At 44.2% G+C, this 20,000-nt stretch overlaps 1 protein-coding gene across 1 annotated transcript in view; it reads right to left on the reverse strand.

The window, feature by feature from the left end:
- LOC143275735 (whirlin-like) overlaps positions 1–20,000 on the reverse strand; it is an 88,645-nt gene that overhangs the window by 21,302 nt on the left and 47,343 nt on the right. The window contains exon 15 of the mRNA XM_076580010.1: positions 15,857–15,998. Within this exon, the coding sequence (XP_076436125.1) occupies positions 15,857–15,998 (142 nt within the window). The remainder of the gene's footprint in view (positions 1–15,856; positions 15,999–20,000) is intronic.

The following is a 20,000-nucleotide window of genomic DNA, read 5'->3' on the forward strand; positions in this document are numbered from 1 at the left end:
TGCATTCCTAGTTTCAGTTTCAGTAGCTCAAGGAGGCGTCACTGCGTTCGGACAAATCCATAATTATACGCTACACCACATCTGCCAAGCAGATGCCTGACCAGCAGCGTAACCCAACGCGCTTAGTCAGGCCTTGAGAAAAAAAAATAATAAATAAATAAATAAGGGGTGATCAAATAATAGATAAATACATAAAAAAAATAACTACTACCACTACTAATAATATGTATAAGGCGCAAAAACGTGATGAATCAACTATAAGCGTACATAAATAAATAAATTCCTAGATAAACAGATAATTAAACAGCTTTAAAAATCAGCCAAAACACTAATACCGAAAATAAGTACATAAATCGATCAAATCATTGCTTTCGAAATAAAGTAAAACACTAATATCGAAACATAATAAACAAATAATCTACAAAATGAACCAAACACAATTCACGAGCCAGCTTTCGAAAGTAACTAAAACACTAATATTGTAACATAAAAATAAATAGATTAAACTACATAATCTACATAACTGACCAAACACTATCAACGAACCAGGAAAATACTAAATTTGCGCGCCATTCTTCGCAGCTTTTTTTTTTTTTTTCTTTTCTTTTTTTTTTTTTAACCGCAGACTTCCAATATTCTCTGAGCGCTAGAAATGTGGCGGGCTCCATCAATAAAGCCAACTGCCTGGAACTACAATGGATTCTGTGCGTGTCAGACAGACAGACGGACAAACAGACAGACAGACAGACAGACGAGACGTGGACACCCTGCTGCCAATGGCAACAATAGCCCCTTGTTAATGGTCGCCTTGGCAACGGTCTCTTCGCAGTGTGTCGATGTTCTTGTCATTAACTAACTGACTACCTGGGGAGAGAGAGAGAGTATGTCGCCACAGTCAGCGCCACTATGGAGACAGATTAGAGAGGAAGGGAGAGAGGGAGGTGGGGAACAGTGGGAGAGAGAGAAGGGGGAGAGAAAGAAGAGAGAGATAAGGGGGTCGGGGGGGGGGGGGAGAGAGGAAGGGAGAGAGGGGGAGGGAACAGGGGTGGGGTGGGGGAGGATGGGCACAGAGAGAGAGGGGGGGAGAGGTTTGAAAGGAGAATGGGAGAGAGAGAGAGAAGAGAGAGCGGAAGAGAAGTAAGAGAGGGAGGGAGAGAGAGAGATGATCGATATGAGGGAGAGAGAGGGGGTAAAACAGAGAGAGGGAAATATGAAAGAAAGGGGGGTGGGGTGGAGGTGGGGGAGAGAAAAGAGGGGGTGGAAGAAGAGAGACAGAAGAGAGAGGTGGGAGAATGAGAGAGAGAGAGAGAGAGGGAGAGAGAGAGAGCAATAGAGAGAAAGATAAAATTAAAAAAAATGTTTGTCTTGTCTCTATCACCTTCTCTCTCTCTCTCTCTCTCTCTCTCTCTCTCTATCTCTCTCTCTCTCTCTCTCTCTCTCTCTCTCCTCAAAGGACTCTATTAACAGAAACCAATATGACTTTTAATATCTTGCCCGTTCTCTAAAAGAAGGGGTCGGGGGCAGGCGAAAAAAAAAAAAAGATATAGGTCTTTTGTATGGAACATTTATAAACCGAGTGTTGTCACTCACTCGGGTAAAGAGATACAGGCACAGAAACACACATAGAGACAGAGACAGAACACTGAAATGTTCAATGTCATTAGCTGTGAAGCTCTAGTGACATAGCAGGTACCAATCAGAACAAAATGGTGCAAAACTGACAAAATGGAACAGAAAGGAAAAAAACAGAAACGAAGCAAAATAAATTGATCAGATATTAGCGACACTTTGGCACTTTGTCATAAGCCTAAAGTACATGTGACAGGGATGGAAATGTGCCTTTTTTCAGTCGTTCGTCTCCAAGGTTTAGACAGTACACAGAAAACAAAGTACATATAAATCATATGATAAATATTTACGTATGTAACATGGACACACATCATATCAATACAAACGCATACTAACGTACGTATGTAAATCATGTAATAATTATTTACGCCTGAACATTCAAACCCATCATATCAATGCGAACACATCATACAGTTGTTGAGATTGGCCATCCAAATGTTGTAACCCTTCCTTTTTATCTATGTTTTTTTTTCCTCATAGAACCCATACTAATTCTTAACTGAATTATGAGTATTTGGACCAATAATAGATGTTTTCCGTATATTTATTGCCTCGGTTACATATTTTTGCAAGTGAAAGAATCATATCTTATTTTCTGTCATCAGTATGCCGAACAAATCTTTTCTCTGCGCTGGAGCTGTATTGAAAAGGGTACAGTTTTTTCGCAGTTCAACGTGGTTTTTTTTGCAGTTAAATACGAAAAGACTTTCATCTTCTGGGCTTTCGCCACACATTGGGCAAGGAGATGTTGCTACGTCTGAATCGAACCATCTTCTCTTGGCATTCAGTCCAAGTGCTCTCAATCTGAGGAGAGGGAGAGAGCAGAGAGAGGGAGAGAGTAGAGAGAGGGAGAGAGAAAGAGGAGAGAGGGAGAGAGTAGAGAGAGGGAGAGAATAGAGAGAGGGAGAGAGAATGAGGAGAGAGGGGGAGAGTAGAGAGAGGGAGAGAGTAGAGAGAGGGAGAGAGAATGAGGAGAGGGAGAGAGTAGAGAGAGGGAGAGAGAAAGAGGAGAGAGGGAGAGAGTAGAGAGAGGGAGAGAGAAAGAGGAGAGGGAGAGAGTAGAGAGAGAGTAGAGAGAGGGAGAGAGAATGAGGAGAGAGGGAGAGAGTAGAGAGAGGGAGAGAGAATGAGGAGAGGGAGAGAGTAGAGAGAGGGAGAGAGAATGAGGAGAGAGGGAGAGAGTAGAGAGAGGGAGAGAATAGAGAGAGGGAGAGAGTAGAGAGAGGGAGAGAGAATGAGGAGAGGGAGAGAGTAGAGAGAGGGAGAGAGAATGAGGAGAGGGAGAGAGTAGAGAGAGGGAGAGAATAGAGAGAGGGAGAGAGTAGAGAGAGGGAGTGAGAATGAGGAGAGGGAGAGAGTAGAGAGAGGGAGAGAGAATGAGGAGAGGGAGAGAGTAGAGAGAGGGAGAGAGAATGAGAGGGAGAGAGTAGAGAGAGGGAGAGAATAGAGACAGGGAGAGAGAAAGAGGAGAGGGAGAGAGTAGAGAGAGGGAGAGAGTAGAGAGAGGGAGAGAGAATGAGGAGAGGGAGAGAGTAGAGAGAGGAGAGAGAATTAGGAGAGGGAGAGAGTAGAGAGAGGGAGAGAGAAAGAGGAGAGAGGGGGAGAGTAGAGAGAGGGAGAGAGAAAGAGGAGAGAGGGAGAGAGTAGAGAGAGGGAGAGAGAATGAGGAGAGGGAGAGAGTAGAGAGAGGGAGAGAGTAGAGAGAGGGAGAGAGAATGAGGAGAGGGAGAGAGAATGAGGAGAGGGAGAGAGTAGAGAGAGGGAGAGAGAAGAGAGAGGTAAAGAGAAAGAGGAGAGGGAGAGAGTAGAGAGAGGGAGAGAGAATGAGGAGAGGGAGAGAGTAGAGAGAGGGAGAGAGTAGAGAGAGGGAGAGAGAATGAGGAGAGGGACAGTAGAGAGAGGGAGAGAGAATGAGGAGAGGGAGAGAGTAGAGATAGGGAGAGAGTAGAGATAGGGAGAGAGAATGAGGAGAGGGAGAGAGTAGAGATAGGGAGAGAGAATGAGGAGAGGGAGAGAGTAGAGATAGGGAGATAGTAGAGATAGGGAGAGAGTAGAGAGAGGGAGAGAGTAGAGATAGGGAGAGAGTAGAGATAGGGAGAGAGAAGAGATAGGGAGAGAGTAGAGAGAGGGAGAGAGTAGAGATAGGGAGAGAGTAGAGAGAGGGAGAGAGAAGAGATAGGGAGAGAGTAGAGAGAGGGAGAGAGAAGAGATAGGGAGAGAGTAGAGAGAGGGAGAGAGTAGAGAGAGAGGGAGAGAGAATGAGGAGAGGGAGAGAGTAGAGAGAGGGAGAGAGTAGAGAGAGGGAGAGAGAATGAGGAGAGGGAGAGAGTAGAGAGAGGGAGAGAGAATGAGGAGAGGGAGAGAGAATGAGGAGAGGGAGAGAGTAGAGAGAGGGAAAGAGAATGAGGAGAAGGAGAGAGTAGAGAGAGGGAGAGAGTAGAGAGAGGGAGAGAGAATGAGGAGAGGGAGAGAGTAGAGAGAGGGAGAGAGTAGAGAGGGAGAGAGAATGAGGAGAGGGAGAGAGTAAAGAGAGGGAGAGTGTAAGAGGAGAGGGAGAAAGTAAGGAGAGGGAGAGAGAGTAAGAGGAGAGAAAGAGAGTAGAGAGAGGGAGAAAGTAGAGAGAGGGAGAGAGAAAGAGGAGAGAGGGGGAGAGTAGAGAGAGGGAGAGAGTAGAGAGAGGGAGAGAGAAGAGAGATAAAGAAAGAAGAGAGAGAGAGAGAAGAAAGTGGGGGGTGGGGGGAGAAAGAGAGAGCGAGAGAGAGCGATATATATATATATATATATATATAGAGAGAGAGAGAGAGAGAGAGAGAGAGAGAGAGAGAGAGAGAGAGAGAGAGAGAGAGAGAGAAAACAAGACACTTTTAATCTTCAGTGACGTTATTAACAGCAAAGCAGATTTTATGCTATTTATTGGTTACGATCTTAATATTACTTCTCTCTTTGAAATATTGATTTGAATGAATAAAAGCCATTTATACCTATCATTGCTCTCTGTTTTTCCGTGCCAGTTTTGTTTTTAACATGCTATAAGTCTATCTTTAAATTCCGATACAAAGCCACTCTCGTGCCCTACTCCTTGACACATCCAGACCTGACCAAATCCATCTAAACAAGATCGAGATAGAGACAGAGACAGAGATAGAGACAGAGACGGAGATAGAGACAGAGACCGAGATAGAGACAGAGATAGAGACAGAGACAGATAGAGACAGAGACCGAGATAGAGACAGAGATAGAGACAGAGACAGAGACAGAGATAGAGACAGAGACAGATAGAGACACAGAGAGAGACAGAGACAGAGACGGAGACCGAGATAGAGACAGAGATAGAGATAGAGACAGAGACAGAGAGAGACAGAGACCGAGATAGAGACAGAGATAGAGACAGAGACAGAGATAGAGACAGAGACAGAGACAGATAGAGACACAGAGAGAGACAGAGACAGAGACGGAGACCGAGATAGAGACAGAGATAGAGACAGAGACAGAGAGAGACAGAGACCGAGATAGAGACAGAGATAGAGACAGAGACAGAGATAGAGACAGAGATAGAGACAGAGACGGAGACCGAGATAGAGACAAAGATAGAGATAGAGACAGAGACAGAGATAGAGACAGAGACAGAGATAGAGACAGAGACGGAGAGAGACAGAGAACGAGACAGAGATAGAGACAGAGACAGACAGAGACAGAGACAGAGATAGAGACCGAGACAGACATAGAGACAGAGATAGAGACAGACAGAGATGGAGATAGAGACAGAGACAGAGATAGAGACAGAGACAGAGATAGAGACAGAGATAGAGACAGAGACAGACAGAGATAGAGACAGAGATAGAGATAGAGACAGAGACAGAGATAGAGACAGAGACAGAGATAGAGACAGAGATAGAGATAGAGACAGAGATAGAGAGAGAAAGAGACGCAAAATAATTAAGACATGGGGTAGACAGAGACAGTGACAGAGAGAGGGAGTGAGAAGGACAAAGAGAGAGGGTGAAAAAGAAGGGGGAGAGACAGTGAGAGAGAGAAAGACAGAGAGAAGGAAAAGGCAGACAGACAGACAGACTGACAGACAGATAAACGCAGAGAAGAAGAGAAGCTGTAGAAATACTGGACATTCACAGAAAACAAACATGTATTTTGTTGTATTTCTTTTTATCGCAACATATTTTTCTGTGTGAAATTCGGGTCGCTCTTCCCAGGGAGAGCGCGTCGCTACCCTACAGCGCCCCCCCCCCCCCCTCACCAGCCCCCCCACCGTTCCCCTCCCCCCCACCAGATCCCCTCTCCCCCTCCCTCTCTCCCCTGCGTGCAGTTTTATAAATTCCTATCGAAGTGGATTTTTCTACAGAATTTTTGCCAGGAACAACCATTTTGTTGCCGTGGGTTTTTCTTTTGCCTGCGCTGAGTGCATTGTTGCACACGGGACCTCGGTTTATCGTCTCATCCCCAATGACTAGCGTCCAGACCACCACTCAATGTCTCGTAGAAGGGGGAGAAAAATATCTGTCTGTCTGAGCCGATACATAGTTCTGCTATGGAATATTTTAGTGATGTATCATGTTGTTTCCATTTGCCTGTGCCCCTCCCCTCCCCTCTTCTCGGTAAAGAAAAGAAAGCTACGCTGGTATGACCACGCAACAAGATTTAATGGCCTTACTAAAACAATACTCTAAGGAACTGTTGAGGGTGGGAGACGGGGGGTGGGGGGTGGGGTGACAGAACACACACACACACACACACACACACACACACACACACACACACACACACACACACACACACACACACACACAGCTTCATGTCTTTCCTTTCTGGTATTTCCGCGGCTAGTATGATCATGATTTTATTTTGTGTGCTTATATTAATTTTGTTTGTTTGTTTGTTTGTTTGCATGTTTTATTGAGGTGGTCACACACACACACACACACACACACACACACACACACACACACACACACACACACACACACGCACACACACACACACACACACACACACACACACACACACACACACACAACGACGGACTGACAACAGTACAGAATGGACGGGAAAACCATTTGCAGAGACCCAGACTTTGAGATAAAACCGACAGATCAGGAGCCAGTTGTATTGCTCGGACGGAACAGCCTAGTACAGTCGTAACCCGCTACTAACTGTGCGTAGTATGGAACTGACCAATGGCGTAGTTCGGTCAACGAAGGCATTTAGACACGTGTAACTAACTGTCAAAAAGTTAGAACTAAGCAATGCAAATGGCACCAGCTGGAGGAATCTGGTGAACAGTTCTTCTGTTCGGTGCCTTAATTCAAAAGTACTTGAAAATGATTTTATAGATGCTTTATCGAATCTGTTTTAACTTTTCTTTCATATGCTGGTATGGAGGTCTCGCTGTGAAGAATAAACATATGCTAAATAAGATTGTGAATGTGTGCAGTAAGGTCGTGTTTTGTGTGAGACAGGACAGTTTGTGTGATTTGTACGATGTCAGAGTTCGACAGAAAGCCATATGCATTTCAAGTGACAACGGCAATACGCTGGCAAATAATTATCATCTCTTACCTTCAGGCAAACGTTTCTGTGTTCCAAAATTTAAAACAAACAAACTAAATACAGTTTTATTACAACGTCATTTCAGCTATTGAATAACAATAATTGATAATCAGATGTATGATTGAAAATGAGTACCAGAGTGTAAGTGCGTGGAATATGACATCTTAAAGTACTGTGAACTGCATACTGTTATTATATGTCTATGTCAACTTTTAGTATGCTGTATTTTTTTATCATTTAACTGTGATCATTATTGCAGAAGAAGAAGAAATTTTGGGTCAGCTCACCCACTCTCACATCTTGATTATCACCTAGGGATTTTTTTTTTCAACATAATGTTTCTGTCTTTACTTATGGAAGAAATGACATTGTTATGGTCCATCAGTAAGATGGATTTCGGAGGCTGTGCAGGGAGAAACAAGTCTCGTGAAGAAAAGTTGTTTTTTTCTTTCTTTTGTTGCATCAGGATAATAATGTTTGCCATGTTTTGATGCTGTTATAATGGTCCGTTCAGGTTCAGGACCACTTGGCAAAGCTGCACTGTCCCGGGCATTAATCAACAGGCCCGTCAGATACAGACACTTGCAGTGTTGTCCTGAGGAAACTGGAGCAACACTCCCAAAGACGTGTGCGTCAAGTGGATGATGACTCTGATTTTTGTGTGGTCTTAATCTTTCCCGATTTGAAACCTTGGCACACTCAGTTCTGAGTTGGAGTCTGCCACGGGCTGAAAAAAACCCAACCCAAACCACCTGTGAAAAGTCTCGAACCCATATCCCCCGAATCGTCAGACCGCCACGCTAACCACTTCCTACTTCTCCACGGCGGGACTATGTCTTTAATGTTGCCGATGCTCGAACCTTTTCCATCTAGTTCTTCTGCTGACAACCAACTCCGACGTTAACCACTTCGCCACGGTGTGACTATGTCTTTTTTGTTGTCAGTGTTCGAACCTTTTGTATCCAGTTCTTTTGCTGACAACCAACACTGACGCTAACCACTTCGCCACGGTGTGACTGTCTTTCTTGTTGCCAATGTTCGAACCTTTTCCTATCCAGTTCTTTTGCTGACAACCAACACCGACGCTAACCACTTCGCCACGGTGAGGCTATGTCTTATTTGTTATCAGTGTTCGAACCTTTTGTATCCAGTTCTTTTGCTGACAACCAACACCGCTGCTAACCATTTCGCCACAGAGTGACTTTATGTCTGTCTTGTTGCTGGATTTCGAAATTTTCCTACCCAGTTCTTTTGCTGACAACTGACACCAACGCTAACCACTTCCCCACGGTGTGACTGTCTTTGTGTTGCCGATGCTCGAACCTTTCGTATCCAGTTCTTTTGCTGACAACCAACACCGACGTTAACCACTTCGCCACGGTGTGACTGTCTTTTTTGTTGTCAGTGTTCGAACCTTTTGTATCCAGTTCTTCTGTTCACAACCAACACGGACACTAACCACTTCGCCACGGTGAGACAATGTCTTTCTTGTTGCCAGTGTTCGAACCTTATGTATCCAGTTTTTTTGTTGTTGTTTTTTTGCTGACTGCCAACACTGACGCTAACCACTTCGCCACGGTGAGCCAGTGTTCGAACCTTTTCCTATCCAGTTCTTTTGCTGACTACCAACACTGACGCTAACCACTTCGCCAGGGTGTGACTATGTCTTTCATGTTCCCAAAACATTTTTTCCAGTCCACTTCTTCTGCTGACAACCAACACTGACGCTAACCACTTCACCACGGTGTGACTGTCTTTCTTGTTGCGTGTTCGAACCTTTCGTATCCAGTTCTTTTGCTGACTACCAACACCGCCGCTAACCATTTCGCCACAGAGTGACTTTATGTCTGTCTTGTTGCTGGATTTCGAACTTTTCCTACCCAGTTCTTTTACTGACAACTAACACCAACGCTAACCACTTCCCCATGGTGTGACTGTCTTTCTTGTTGTCGATGTTCGAACCTTTCCCATCCAGTTTTGCTGACAACCAACACTGACGCTAACCACTTCGTCACCGTGTGACTGTCTTTGTGTTGCCGGTGTTCGAACCTTATGTATCCAGTTTTTTTGTTGTTGTTTTTTTGCTGACTGCCAACACTGACGCTAACCACTTCGCCACGGTGAGACTGTCTTTCTTGTAGCCAGTGTTCGAACCTTTTCCTATCCAGTTCTTTTGCTGACTACCAACACTGACGCTAACCACTTCGCCAGGGTGTGACTATGTCTTTCATGTTACCAAAACTTTTTTTCCAGTCCACTTCTTCTGCTGACAACCAACACTGACGCTAACCACTTCGCTACGGTGTGACTATGTCTTTCATGTTACCAAAACTTTTTTTTCCAGTCCACTTCTTTTTGCTGTCAACCAACACTGACGCTAACCACTTCGCCACGGTGTGACTGTCTTTGTGTTGCCGGTGCTCGAACCTTTCGTATCCAGTTCTTTTGATGACAACTAACACCAATGCTAACCACTTCGCTACAGTGTGACTATGTCTTTCATGGTGCCAAAACTTTTTTTTTTTTCCAGTCCGGTCTCTTTTTTTTCTTTCTTTCTTTCTTTCTTTCTTTCTGCAGACTTCCAGCGTCCAGCGTCAACCAGGCATGTGCCAGACGAAGATGATACCGTTGGGTCAATTTGGGACAGATGCACGTGCTCAAGGAGATTATGGGGCTTTTATTTCCCCGGACCCCACACATAACATGCACTGATGCAGACTCTGGCGCTTCGGCCTGCCAGTCTGCTGATTGCCTAGCAACGTTTGAAATATCTAGCAACGTTTGAAACGTCTGTTCATCTGGGGGCGGGGGGCGTTTCCAGATGCCTGCGCTTTATTGATCTCCTCACTGCACAGACAGGATTACCTTTCAAACCCCTATCGCCCCAGACACACACACACACACACACACACACACACACACACACACACACACACACACACACACTCCTCTTCTCTCTCGCTTTTTTCCCCCCCATTTTGGATACACTTCCAACTGGCCAACTTTCAACTGGCTAAAGTTGGTGAGATGTTGCCCCGTACCCCCCTTGAGAAAAGACAAGACAGGCTGGCAGTGAGAAAGCTCTTTCATCACCTCGCTCCATGACTTTTTTGCCTCACAAAAGTTCCAAAGCTGCGGTTCACAGGAAAACCAGAGAACCGTTTTTTTTCCCGGTCTCGTTTCAGACAAAGTTCTGGGCCAAGCAAGTAAGGTGCTGAGTTCTGGACAGAAAGAGAGAGAGAGGGGGGGGTGGGGGGAGGGGGAAGGGGGGTGGGTGGTAAAGGAGAGAGAGAGTGGGAGAGAGAGAGGGGAGGGGAGAGAGAGAGAGAGAGAACGGGGGTGTGGGTGGGGCAGGGTGGAGGGAGGATGAAGAGAGAGAGAGAGGAGGGGGGAGGATGAAATGAAGAAGAAGGAGAGAGAGAGAGAGAGATACAGACTGACAGACATAGATGGAGACAGAGAGAGGGGAGGGGAGAGAGAGAGAGAACGGGGGTGTGGGTGGGGCAGGGTGGAGGGAGGATGAAGAGAGAGAGAGAGAGAGGAGGGGGGAGGATGAAATGAAGGAGAGAGAGAGATAGATAGATACAGACAGACAGAGATGGAGACAGAGAGAGGGGAGAAGAGGGAGGATGAAGGGATGGAGAGAGATAGAGAGAAGGAGAGAGAGAGGAAATGGAAGGGAGAGAGGGAGTATGAAGGGAAAGACACAGAGAGAGATGGAGAGAGAGAGATGAAGGAGAGGTAGGAAGGGTAGGAGAGAGAGAGAGAGAGAGAGAGAGAGAGAGAGAGAGAGAGAGAGAGAGAGAGAGAGAGATGAAGGAGAGGTAGGAAGGGTAGGAGAGAGAGAGAGAGAGAGAGAGAGAGAGAGAGAGAGAGAGAGAGATGAAGGAGAGGTAGGAAGGGTAGGAGAGAGAGAGAGAGAGAGAGAGAGAGAGAGAGAGAGATGAAGGAGAGGTAGGAAGGGTAGGAGAGAGAGAGAGAGAGAGAGAATAGAGAGAGAGAAGGAAAGAAAGGGGGATTGGGAGGGAGGGGGGAAGGAAGGGTAGGAGAGAGAGAGGGGGGAGAGAGAGAGAAGGAGAGAGAGAAGGGGAGGGAGGAAGGGTAGGGGAGTGAGAGAGAGAGAGAAGGAAAGAGAGGGGGAATGGGAGGGAGGGGGGAAGGAAGGGTAGGAGAGAGAGAGGGGGAGAGAGAGAGAGAGGGGGGGAGAGAGAGAGAGAAGGGGAGGGATGAAGGGTAGGAGAGAGAGAGAGAGGGCGAGAGAGAATGAGAGAGAGAGAGAAGGAAAGAGAGGGGGAATGGGAGGGAGGGGGGAAGGAAGGGTAGGAGAGAGAGGGGGGGAGAGAGAAGGAGAGAGAGAAGGGGAGGGAGGAAGGGTAGGGGAGTGAGAGAGAGAGAAGGAAAGAGAGGGGGATTGGGAGGGAGGGAGGAAGGAAGGGAGAGAGAAGGGGGAGAGAGAGAGAATGGGAGGAAGGAAGGGTTGGGGAATGAGTGAGAGAGAGAGAGAAGGGGAGAGAGAGAGAGAGGAGGAGGAGTAGGAGGGAGGATGAAAGGAAGAGGAGAGGGAGAGAGAGACAGAGGAGGGGGAGGGGGAGGGAGGAAAGGGTAGGACTTACTTCCATCAATAAGGAAAGCTTCAGACATGTAAAGAAGGAATAAAGTTTCAACAATACCAGTGGCGTATACCGTCTTACTCACACGTCGACAGTCAGTCATGCATTTTAACACACTCAGTACGGCCAGTCCTCTCTTCTCCTCTACACAGACCCCTCGGATGTCCAGTGGATGTCTGAATGACCCAACCTTTAGCTTCCGTCGTCAGAACTGTGGTATTCTTTGTCAACATTCACCTCTTCAGTATAAGAGCTTTCCGCTTGCAATATTTTGATGATGGTAATTGGGGTGAAACGCTGTTAACGTCGTCCCTTTCGCCGTTCGTATGGAGAGAGTTAACCTCGTCATTGTCCACTACCTTCTCTCTCTTTGTGTATTTGTATTTGTATTTCTTTTTATCACAATAGAATTCTTTGTGTGAAATTCGGGCTGCTCTCCCCAGGGAGAGCGCGTCGCTATACTACAGCGCCACCCATTTTTTTTGTATTTTTTCCTGCGTGTAGTTTTATTTGCTTTACCTATCGAAGTGGACTTTTCTACAGAATTTTGCCAGGAACAACCCTTTTGTTGCCGTGGGTTCTTTTACGTGCGCTAAATGCATGCTAGCACACGGGACCTCGGTTTATCGTCTCATCCGAATGACCTGCGTCCAGACCACCACTCAAGGTCTAGTGGAGGGGGAGAAAATATCGGCGGCTGAGCCGTGATTCGAACCAGTGCGCTGAGATTCTCTCGCTTCCTAGGTGGACGCGTTACCTCTAGGCCACCACACTACGTGCGTGTATGTTCCTCCGCCAGTTTGTCATTTTCTCACACGTGCAGCATACATGAACACTTTTCTACATTGTTTCTATGAAGGGCGCAATAGCTGAGTGGTTTAAGTGTTGGACTTTCAATCTGAGGGTCCCGGGTTCGAATCACGGTAACGGCGCCTGGTGGATAAAGGGTGGAGACTAGTCCGATCTCCCAGGTCAACATATGTGCAGACCTGCTTAGTGCCTGAACCCCCTTCGTGTGTATACGCACCCAGAAGATCAATTACGCACGTTAAAGATCCTTTAACCTATGTCAGTGTTCGGTGGGTTATGGAGACACTAAAATACCCAGCATGCATGAACCACGACAGAGTCATCGGCAAGTCGATGTTAGGTCGTGTAACGGAAAGAAGTATGATCCTCCTATCGCCACCCAGCAAGCGTCTGTATAATATCGCTTACTGCTGTGATCCAAGGTATTCACCATTCAACATTATCTTGAATATACACTATGTACTGAATAGATAAGTTCTTTGTGCTGTCGAATATATTGTTGAATTGGCTAAAGTCCAAACAGACGCCATAATTTCTGAAAAGTGACCGTTGGTTTAACTCACTCAGTACGGTCAGTCCTCTCTTCTCCTCTACACAGACCCCTCGGATGTCCAGTGGGTGTCTGAATGACCCAACCTTTAGCTTCCGTCGTCAGAATTGTGGTATTCTTTGTCAACATTCACCTCTTCAGTATAAGAGCCTTCCGCTTGCAATATTTTGATGATGGTAATTGGGGTGAAACGCTGTTAACGTCGTCTCTTTCGCCGTTCGTATGGAGAGAGTTAAGTGCTATTCGGACTGTGTGGTTGCAGGAAAATACGAAACGCTCGGCTTATATCAGAGTTTGACAAAGTTTACAGGTTAGGCCAACAGCAAACTGAGAACTGTGTTATCAATGGTTTCTCCGCTACAGTGGGAATCCATTCCCAGTTTTGTCTTCAGTGAAAGACCATGACTCTTTTCTTCTTCTTCTTCTTCTTCTTCTGCGTTCACTCGTATGCACACGAGTGGGCTTTTACGTGTATGATCACCGTTTTTACCCCGCCATGTAGGCAGCCATACTCCGTTTTCGGGGGTTTGCATGCTGGGTATGTTCTTGTTTCCATAACCCACCGAACGCTGACATGGATTACAGGATCTTTAACGTGCGAATTTGATCTTCTGCTTGCATATACACACGAAGGGGGTTCAGGCACTAAGCAGGTCTGCACATATGTTGACCTGGGAGACCGTAAAAAATCTCCACCCTTTACCCACCAGGCGCCGTCACCGTGATTCGAACCCGGGACCTTCAAATTGACAGTCCAACGCTTTAACCACTCGGCTATTGCGCCCGTCGACCATGACTCTCAAACAAGGAGGCAAGATTTCACTGGCTCTTAGTGCTGCTGCTTTGTGGGGCTAAATGGCTTTTGAGGACCATCCATGCGCTGACTGTCCTGAAGCTCTTTCGGCCGAGAAGAGAAGAGAATATGTCTTTATTACCAAGTGTACCGGGGTCACAAGGAATATTGGGAGGGGCGTGGGGGGGGGGGGTACATAACAAGATACGAACATAAATCGAAAATAATACACAAACACAGACACAGTGGAAATTATGATACATAAGTGCATATCAATATATAAACTTGTGAATACTCACACATGCAAGCACTGCACACGCACACACACACACACACACATACACTGCACACACACACACACACACACACACGTTTGAACAGAAGCTACATATTGCATGTGTTCGAGAGACAGGGCATTGACTGCTTTGGGGAAAAAAAACTATTGGCGAAGCGATTGGTTTTCGTCCTTATACTTCTGTACCGTCGACCAGAGGGGAGCATCTCGAAAATCCCAAAAGCTGGATGTGATTCGTCCTGGCTGATTGATTTTGCTTTTTTGAGTAGCCGCTGATAATATATGTCTTCTAGAGAAGGTAGATCAGCCCCGGTAATCTTTTTTTACGATTCTGTTAAGGGCTGCAACTTCTGCCGTGGAAATGTTTCCGTACCAAGCAGTGATATCGAAGGTTAGCACACTTTCAATGACAAGAGGGTATCAGTTTCAGTAGCTCAAGGAGGCGTCACTGCGTTCGGACAAAACCATATACGCTACACCACATCTGCCAAGCAGATGCCTGACCAGCAGCGTAACCCAACGCGCTTAATCAGGCCTTGAAAAAAAAAAGGGGGGGGGGGTGAATAAATAATAGATAAGATTACATAAATAAATAAATAAATAATAATTACAATATAGAAAAAGGTAGTAGTAGTAGTAGTAGTAGCAGTAGTAGTAGTAGTAGTAGTAATAATAATAATAATAGATAGATAAATAAATAAATAAATAAGACACCAATGATGATAAATAAGCAAATAAATGGAAAACATGAAGACACACATTCACACATACACCCACACATGCATAACAGATATGCACCAAACATGCAGTTTCACAGATATGAAAGCACAGTTTGACAAGAGGGTAGAGATGTAACTGGCACAAGACACTCCCCACTGTAATCAAACTCTAGCCTCGATGTTCGGGACAGCAGTTGCCTCCTCTGCTGTTCTGACGGTCATAGCTGGACACGGCTGACTATCATACTGGCTCTTGCTCAGGGCAGAGAGGGGTGGGGACGGGGCAGGGAGTGCAACGGAGGACGAATGCCTGTGTGTGTGAATGCGGATGATGAACGAGAAGAACTCCTCCTAGAAGCCTTGACGATGAACTTGAAAGTGCAGTTGTCAACGATGATAATGATAATGGTGGTAGTCAGCAGAATCATCGCACATAATGTCTTCTGGTCCAACTGTAACCGATGATAATGAAAGATAGTTTGCCTCCACTGAAGATTTGTCCCATGGAAGAAAAAAAAAAATATATATATACACTATGTTTGCTGCTGTTGTGCCAGAGGTTCGCATTCATTCCTCTTTCTTTGAAGACAGCGTGCCAGGAGCAAGATGTCTGCCTGAATCATCTGTGTGCCAACTAGGATGCGCAAGGCAAGGAAACCCACAAGGAGTTCTACTGACTATACGATTCTTTTTTTTTCTTTCTGGTCCATGAGCCCGCACTTACTGTCCTCCAACACCGCTTGAAACATACCGATGTCGTTCTACATAGTGCTCGGAAATAACCCGAAACCGCAGACTCTAAAAAAGGAGCGAGGCATTTAACACCAGGTAAGGGGAACAGAATAGGGACAGAGAAGACCACCACAACGACACAGACAGGTGACTCACGTGAGCGCGAGGACCATGATGTGACGTCATCACACCGGAAGTAGATGGCTGGACAGGGGAGGCAACACTGGCATGAGCGTCAGAGGATTGTCTCCCCACCGCAGAGTTGATGTCAACTGGAACGGCTTTGGAGATTGTCACCCTGGGTACAGAAAGTTCAAGGTTGTTTACTTCGGAGATTATCACCCTGGGTACAGAAATATAGATTGTCACCCTGGGTAGAGAAAGTTCAAGGTTGTTTACTTCGGAGATTGTCACCCTGGGTACAGAAAGTTCAAGGTTGTTTACTTCGGAGATTATCACCCTGGGTACAGAAAGTTCAAGGTTGTTTACTTTGGAGATTGTCACCCTGGGTAGAGAAAGTTCAAGGTTGTTTACTTCGGAGATTGTAACCCTGGGTACAGAAAGTTCAAGGTTGTTTACTTCGGAGATTGTCACCCTGGGTACAGAAAGTTCAAGGTTGTTTACATCGGAGATTGTAACCTTGGGTACAGCAAGTTCAAGGTTGTTTACATCGGAGATTGTAACCTTGGGTACAGAAAGTTCAGGGTTGTTTACATTGGAGATTGTCACCCTGGGTACAGAAAGTTCAAGGTTGTTTACTTCGGAGATTGTAACCTTGGGTACAGAAAGTTCAAGGTTATTAACTTCGGATATTGTCAACCTGGCTACAGAAAGTTCAAGGTTGTTTACTTCTCTTCTTCTCCTCCTTTCATTAATTCTTTCTTTCTTTCTCTCTTCTTTCTTTCTTTTTTTCTTTTCTTTTCTTTTTGCAATCAATACAAAGCTCTTTCAGCTTACGTTCAACAAGATCAGTCTCAATGTGTGTGTGTGTGTGTGTGTGTGTGTGTGTGTGTGTGTGTGTGTGTGTGTGTGTGTGTGTGTGTGTGTGTGTGTGTGTGTGTGTGTGTGTGTGTGTGTGTGTGTGTGTGTGTGTGTGCGTGTGTGTGTGTGCGTGTGTGTATAAAGCGCCTTGACCCCGTTTTAAAGAATAGGCGCCACACACACACACACACACACACACACACACACACACACACACACACACACACACACACACACACACACACACACACACACACACACACACACACACACACACACACACACACACACACACACACACACACACACACACACACACACACACACACACACACACTAATAAAGACAGACAGAGAAAGGCGAAACAAAAGACATTCAGACATAGGGGAAATAACGAGGAGCTACTAACACAGAGAACACAGGCACACGATAGAGATAGAGAGGGAGATAAACAGACAGACAGTGAGAGACAAAGAGACAGACACATAGACAGACAGAGAGAGGGACAAAGAGAGAGAGAGAGAGGCAGAGACAAAGACAGAGAGACAGACAGACAGAAAGAGAGAGATGAGAATCGACAGACATAAATAGATAAACAAATGAATCAATAAACGAATGAATTAAGCCATAAACAAACAAAACAAATAAAGAAAGAAAGTAAGAAAGAAAGAAAGAAAGAAATGAATAAGTGAATCAACAGATCAATGAATACATGAACATAACCAATAAAAAGATGAATAGGCAGGTATATACATAACTAACTAACTAACTAACTGAATAAATAGATAAATTAAAATTAAAATAATATTTTTTTTTTTAAACTAAAAAAAGACATACACCAAAAGTGTGTGGAAACAAGTTTCGCGGCAAAAGGTGAAGTTGAAACAGTGTGCATGTGTCACAAAACAGAAACAAAACAAGTAAAAAAAATAAATAAATAAATAAATAAATCACATGATGGGGAGAAAAAAAACCCAACCAACATCACATATCTCATAATAAATGTTAAACGATGTAGGTCCCACTGCATTGTATGAGCGTAAGGGCATTGAATTCACGTACACATTTGGAATGTGTATTGTGCACATATCCAACCACATGCTGAGAATACAATCCAGACAAGAGAGGAAAGGCCTTCAAGACTCACTTGTGATAAATTAAGTCCCCTAGCATTAATTACAGAGTAATTTCCCTTTTTTACTATCTGCACCAAAAACGTTTGCAAAATAAATAAAAATTTCATGCTTAGCAAAAGAAGTTCCTGTTTGAACAAAAAATGATAATAATGACTGCTCTTTGTTGTTGGGTCAGAATATCAGATCAAAGTGCCAAGTTTAGAGAATACAAAAAATATAAATATAACAGTAAATGCAGTTTGCATATAATTAGGCTTCATTTTTTATTTTTTTGTGCCCATCCCAGAGGTGTAATACTGCTTTAAACAAGATGTCTGGAAAGAACTGAATTTTTCCTATTTTTATGCCTAATTTGATGTCAACTGACAAAGTATTTGCAGAGAAAATGTCAATGTTAAAGTTTGCCACGGACACACACACACACACACACAGAGAGAGAGAGAGAGAGAGAGAGAGAGAGAGAGAGAGAGAGAGAGAGACAACCGAACACCGGGTTAAAACATAGACTCACTTTGTTTACACAAGTGAGTCAAAAAAGCGATTGCGATGTAAGAAACATATAATTATTCAAATAATCATCTGCACACGAAAAAAGGAAAAGACAACAGCAGCAGCAATAACAACAATTACAAAGCTTGTTTGTTTCATATAAAACAAAAATAAAAGAAAGACCAAAAGAAAAAGACATCATCGTAACGTTTCCATGCCATGTGCATTTGTAACATAATCCATGCGGAGTGTACAAAGGGACATAATCGCAACGTTTACACGACATGTGCATTAAATTGTGATATCATAATCCATGCGGAGTGTACAAAGGGACATAATCGCAACGTTTACACGCTGTGTGCATTAAATTTTGAGATTATAATCCATGCGGAGTGTACAAAGGGGCATAATCGCAACGTTTACACGCTGTGTGCATTAAATTTCGATATTATAATCCATGCAGAGTGTACAAAGGGGCATAATCGCAACGTTTACACGCTATGTGCATTAAATTTTGATATTATAATCCATGCAGTGTACAAAGGGACGTAATCGCAACGTTTACACGCTATGTGCATTAAATTTTGATATTATAATCCATGCAGAGTGTACAAAGGGGCATAATGGCAACGTTTACACGCTGTGTGCATCAAATTTTGATAGTATAATCCATGTGGACTGTACAAAGGGGTATAATGGCAACGTTTACACGCTGTGTGCATAAACTTTTGATATTATAATCCATGCAGAGTGTACAAAGGGGCATAATGGCAACGTTTACACGCTATGTGCATTAAATTTTGATAGTATAATCCATGTGGACTGTACAAAGGGGTATAATGGCAACGTTTACACGCTATGTGCATTAAATTTTGATATTTTATTATAATCCATGTGGAGTGTACAAAGGGGCATCATGGCAACGTTTACACGCTATGTGCATTAAATTTTGATAGTATAATCCATGTGGACTGTACAAAGGGGTATAATCGCAACGTTTACACGCTATGTGCATTAAATTTTGATATTTTATTATAATCCATGTGGAGTGTACAAAGGGACATAATCGCAACGTTTACACGCTGTGTGCATTAAATTTTGATATTTTATTATAATCCATGTGGAGTGTACAAAGGGACATAATCGCAACGTTTACACGCTATGTGCATTAAATTTTGATATTATAATCCATGCTGAGTGTACAAAGGGGTATAACGGCAACGTTTACATACTGTGTGCATTAAATTTTGATATCATAATCCATGTGGGGTGTACAAAGGGGCATAATCGCAACGTTTACACGCTTTGTGCATTAAATTTTGATATTTTATTATAATCCATGTGGAGTGTACAAAGGGACATAATCGCAACGTTTACACGCCATGTGCATTAAATTTTGATATTATAATCCATGTGGAGTGTACAGAGGGGCATAATCGCAACGTTTACACGCTGTGTGCATTAAATTTTGATATTATAATCCATGCGGAGTGTACAAAGGGGCATAATCGCAACGTTTACACGCTGTGTGCATTAAATTTTGATATTATAATCCATGCTGAGTGTACAAAGGGGTATAACGGCAACGTTTACATACTGTGTGCATTAAATTTTGATATTATAATCCATGTGGGGTGTACAAAGGGGCATAATCGCAACGTTTACACGCTGTGTGCATTAAATTTTGATATTTT

This window comes from Babylonia areolata, chromosome 31 (assembly GCF_041734735.1).
Source record: "Babylonia areolata isolate BAREFJ2019XMU chromosome 31, ASM4173473v1, whole genome shotgun sequence".
NCBI classification, from domain to species: domain Eukaryota; kingdom Metazoa; phylum Mollusca; class Gastropoda; order Neogastropoda; family Buccinidae; genus Babylonia; species Babylonia areolata.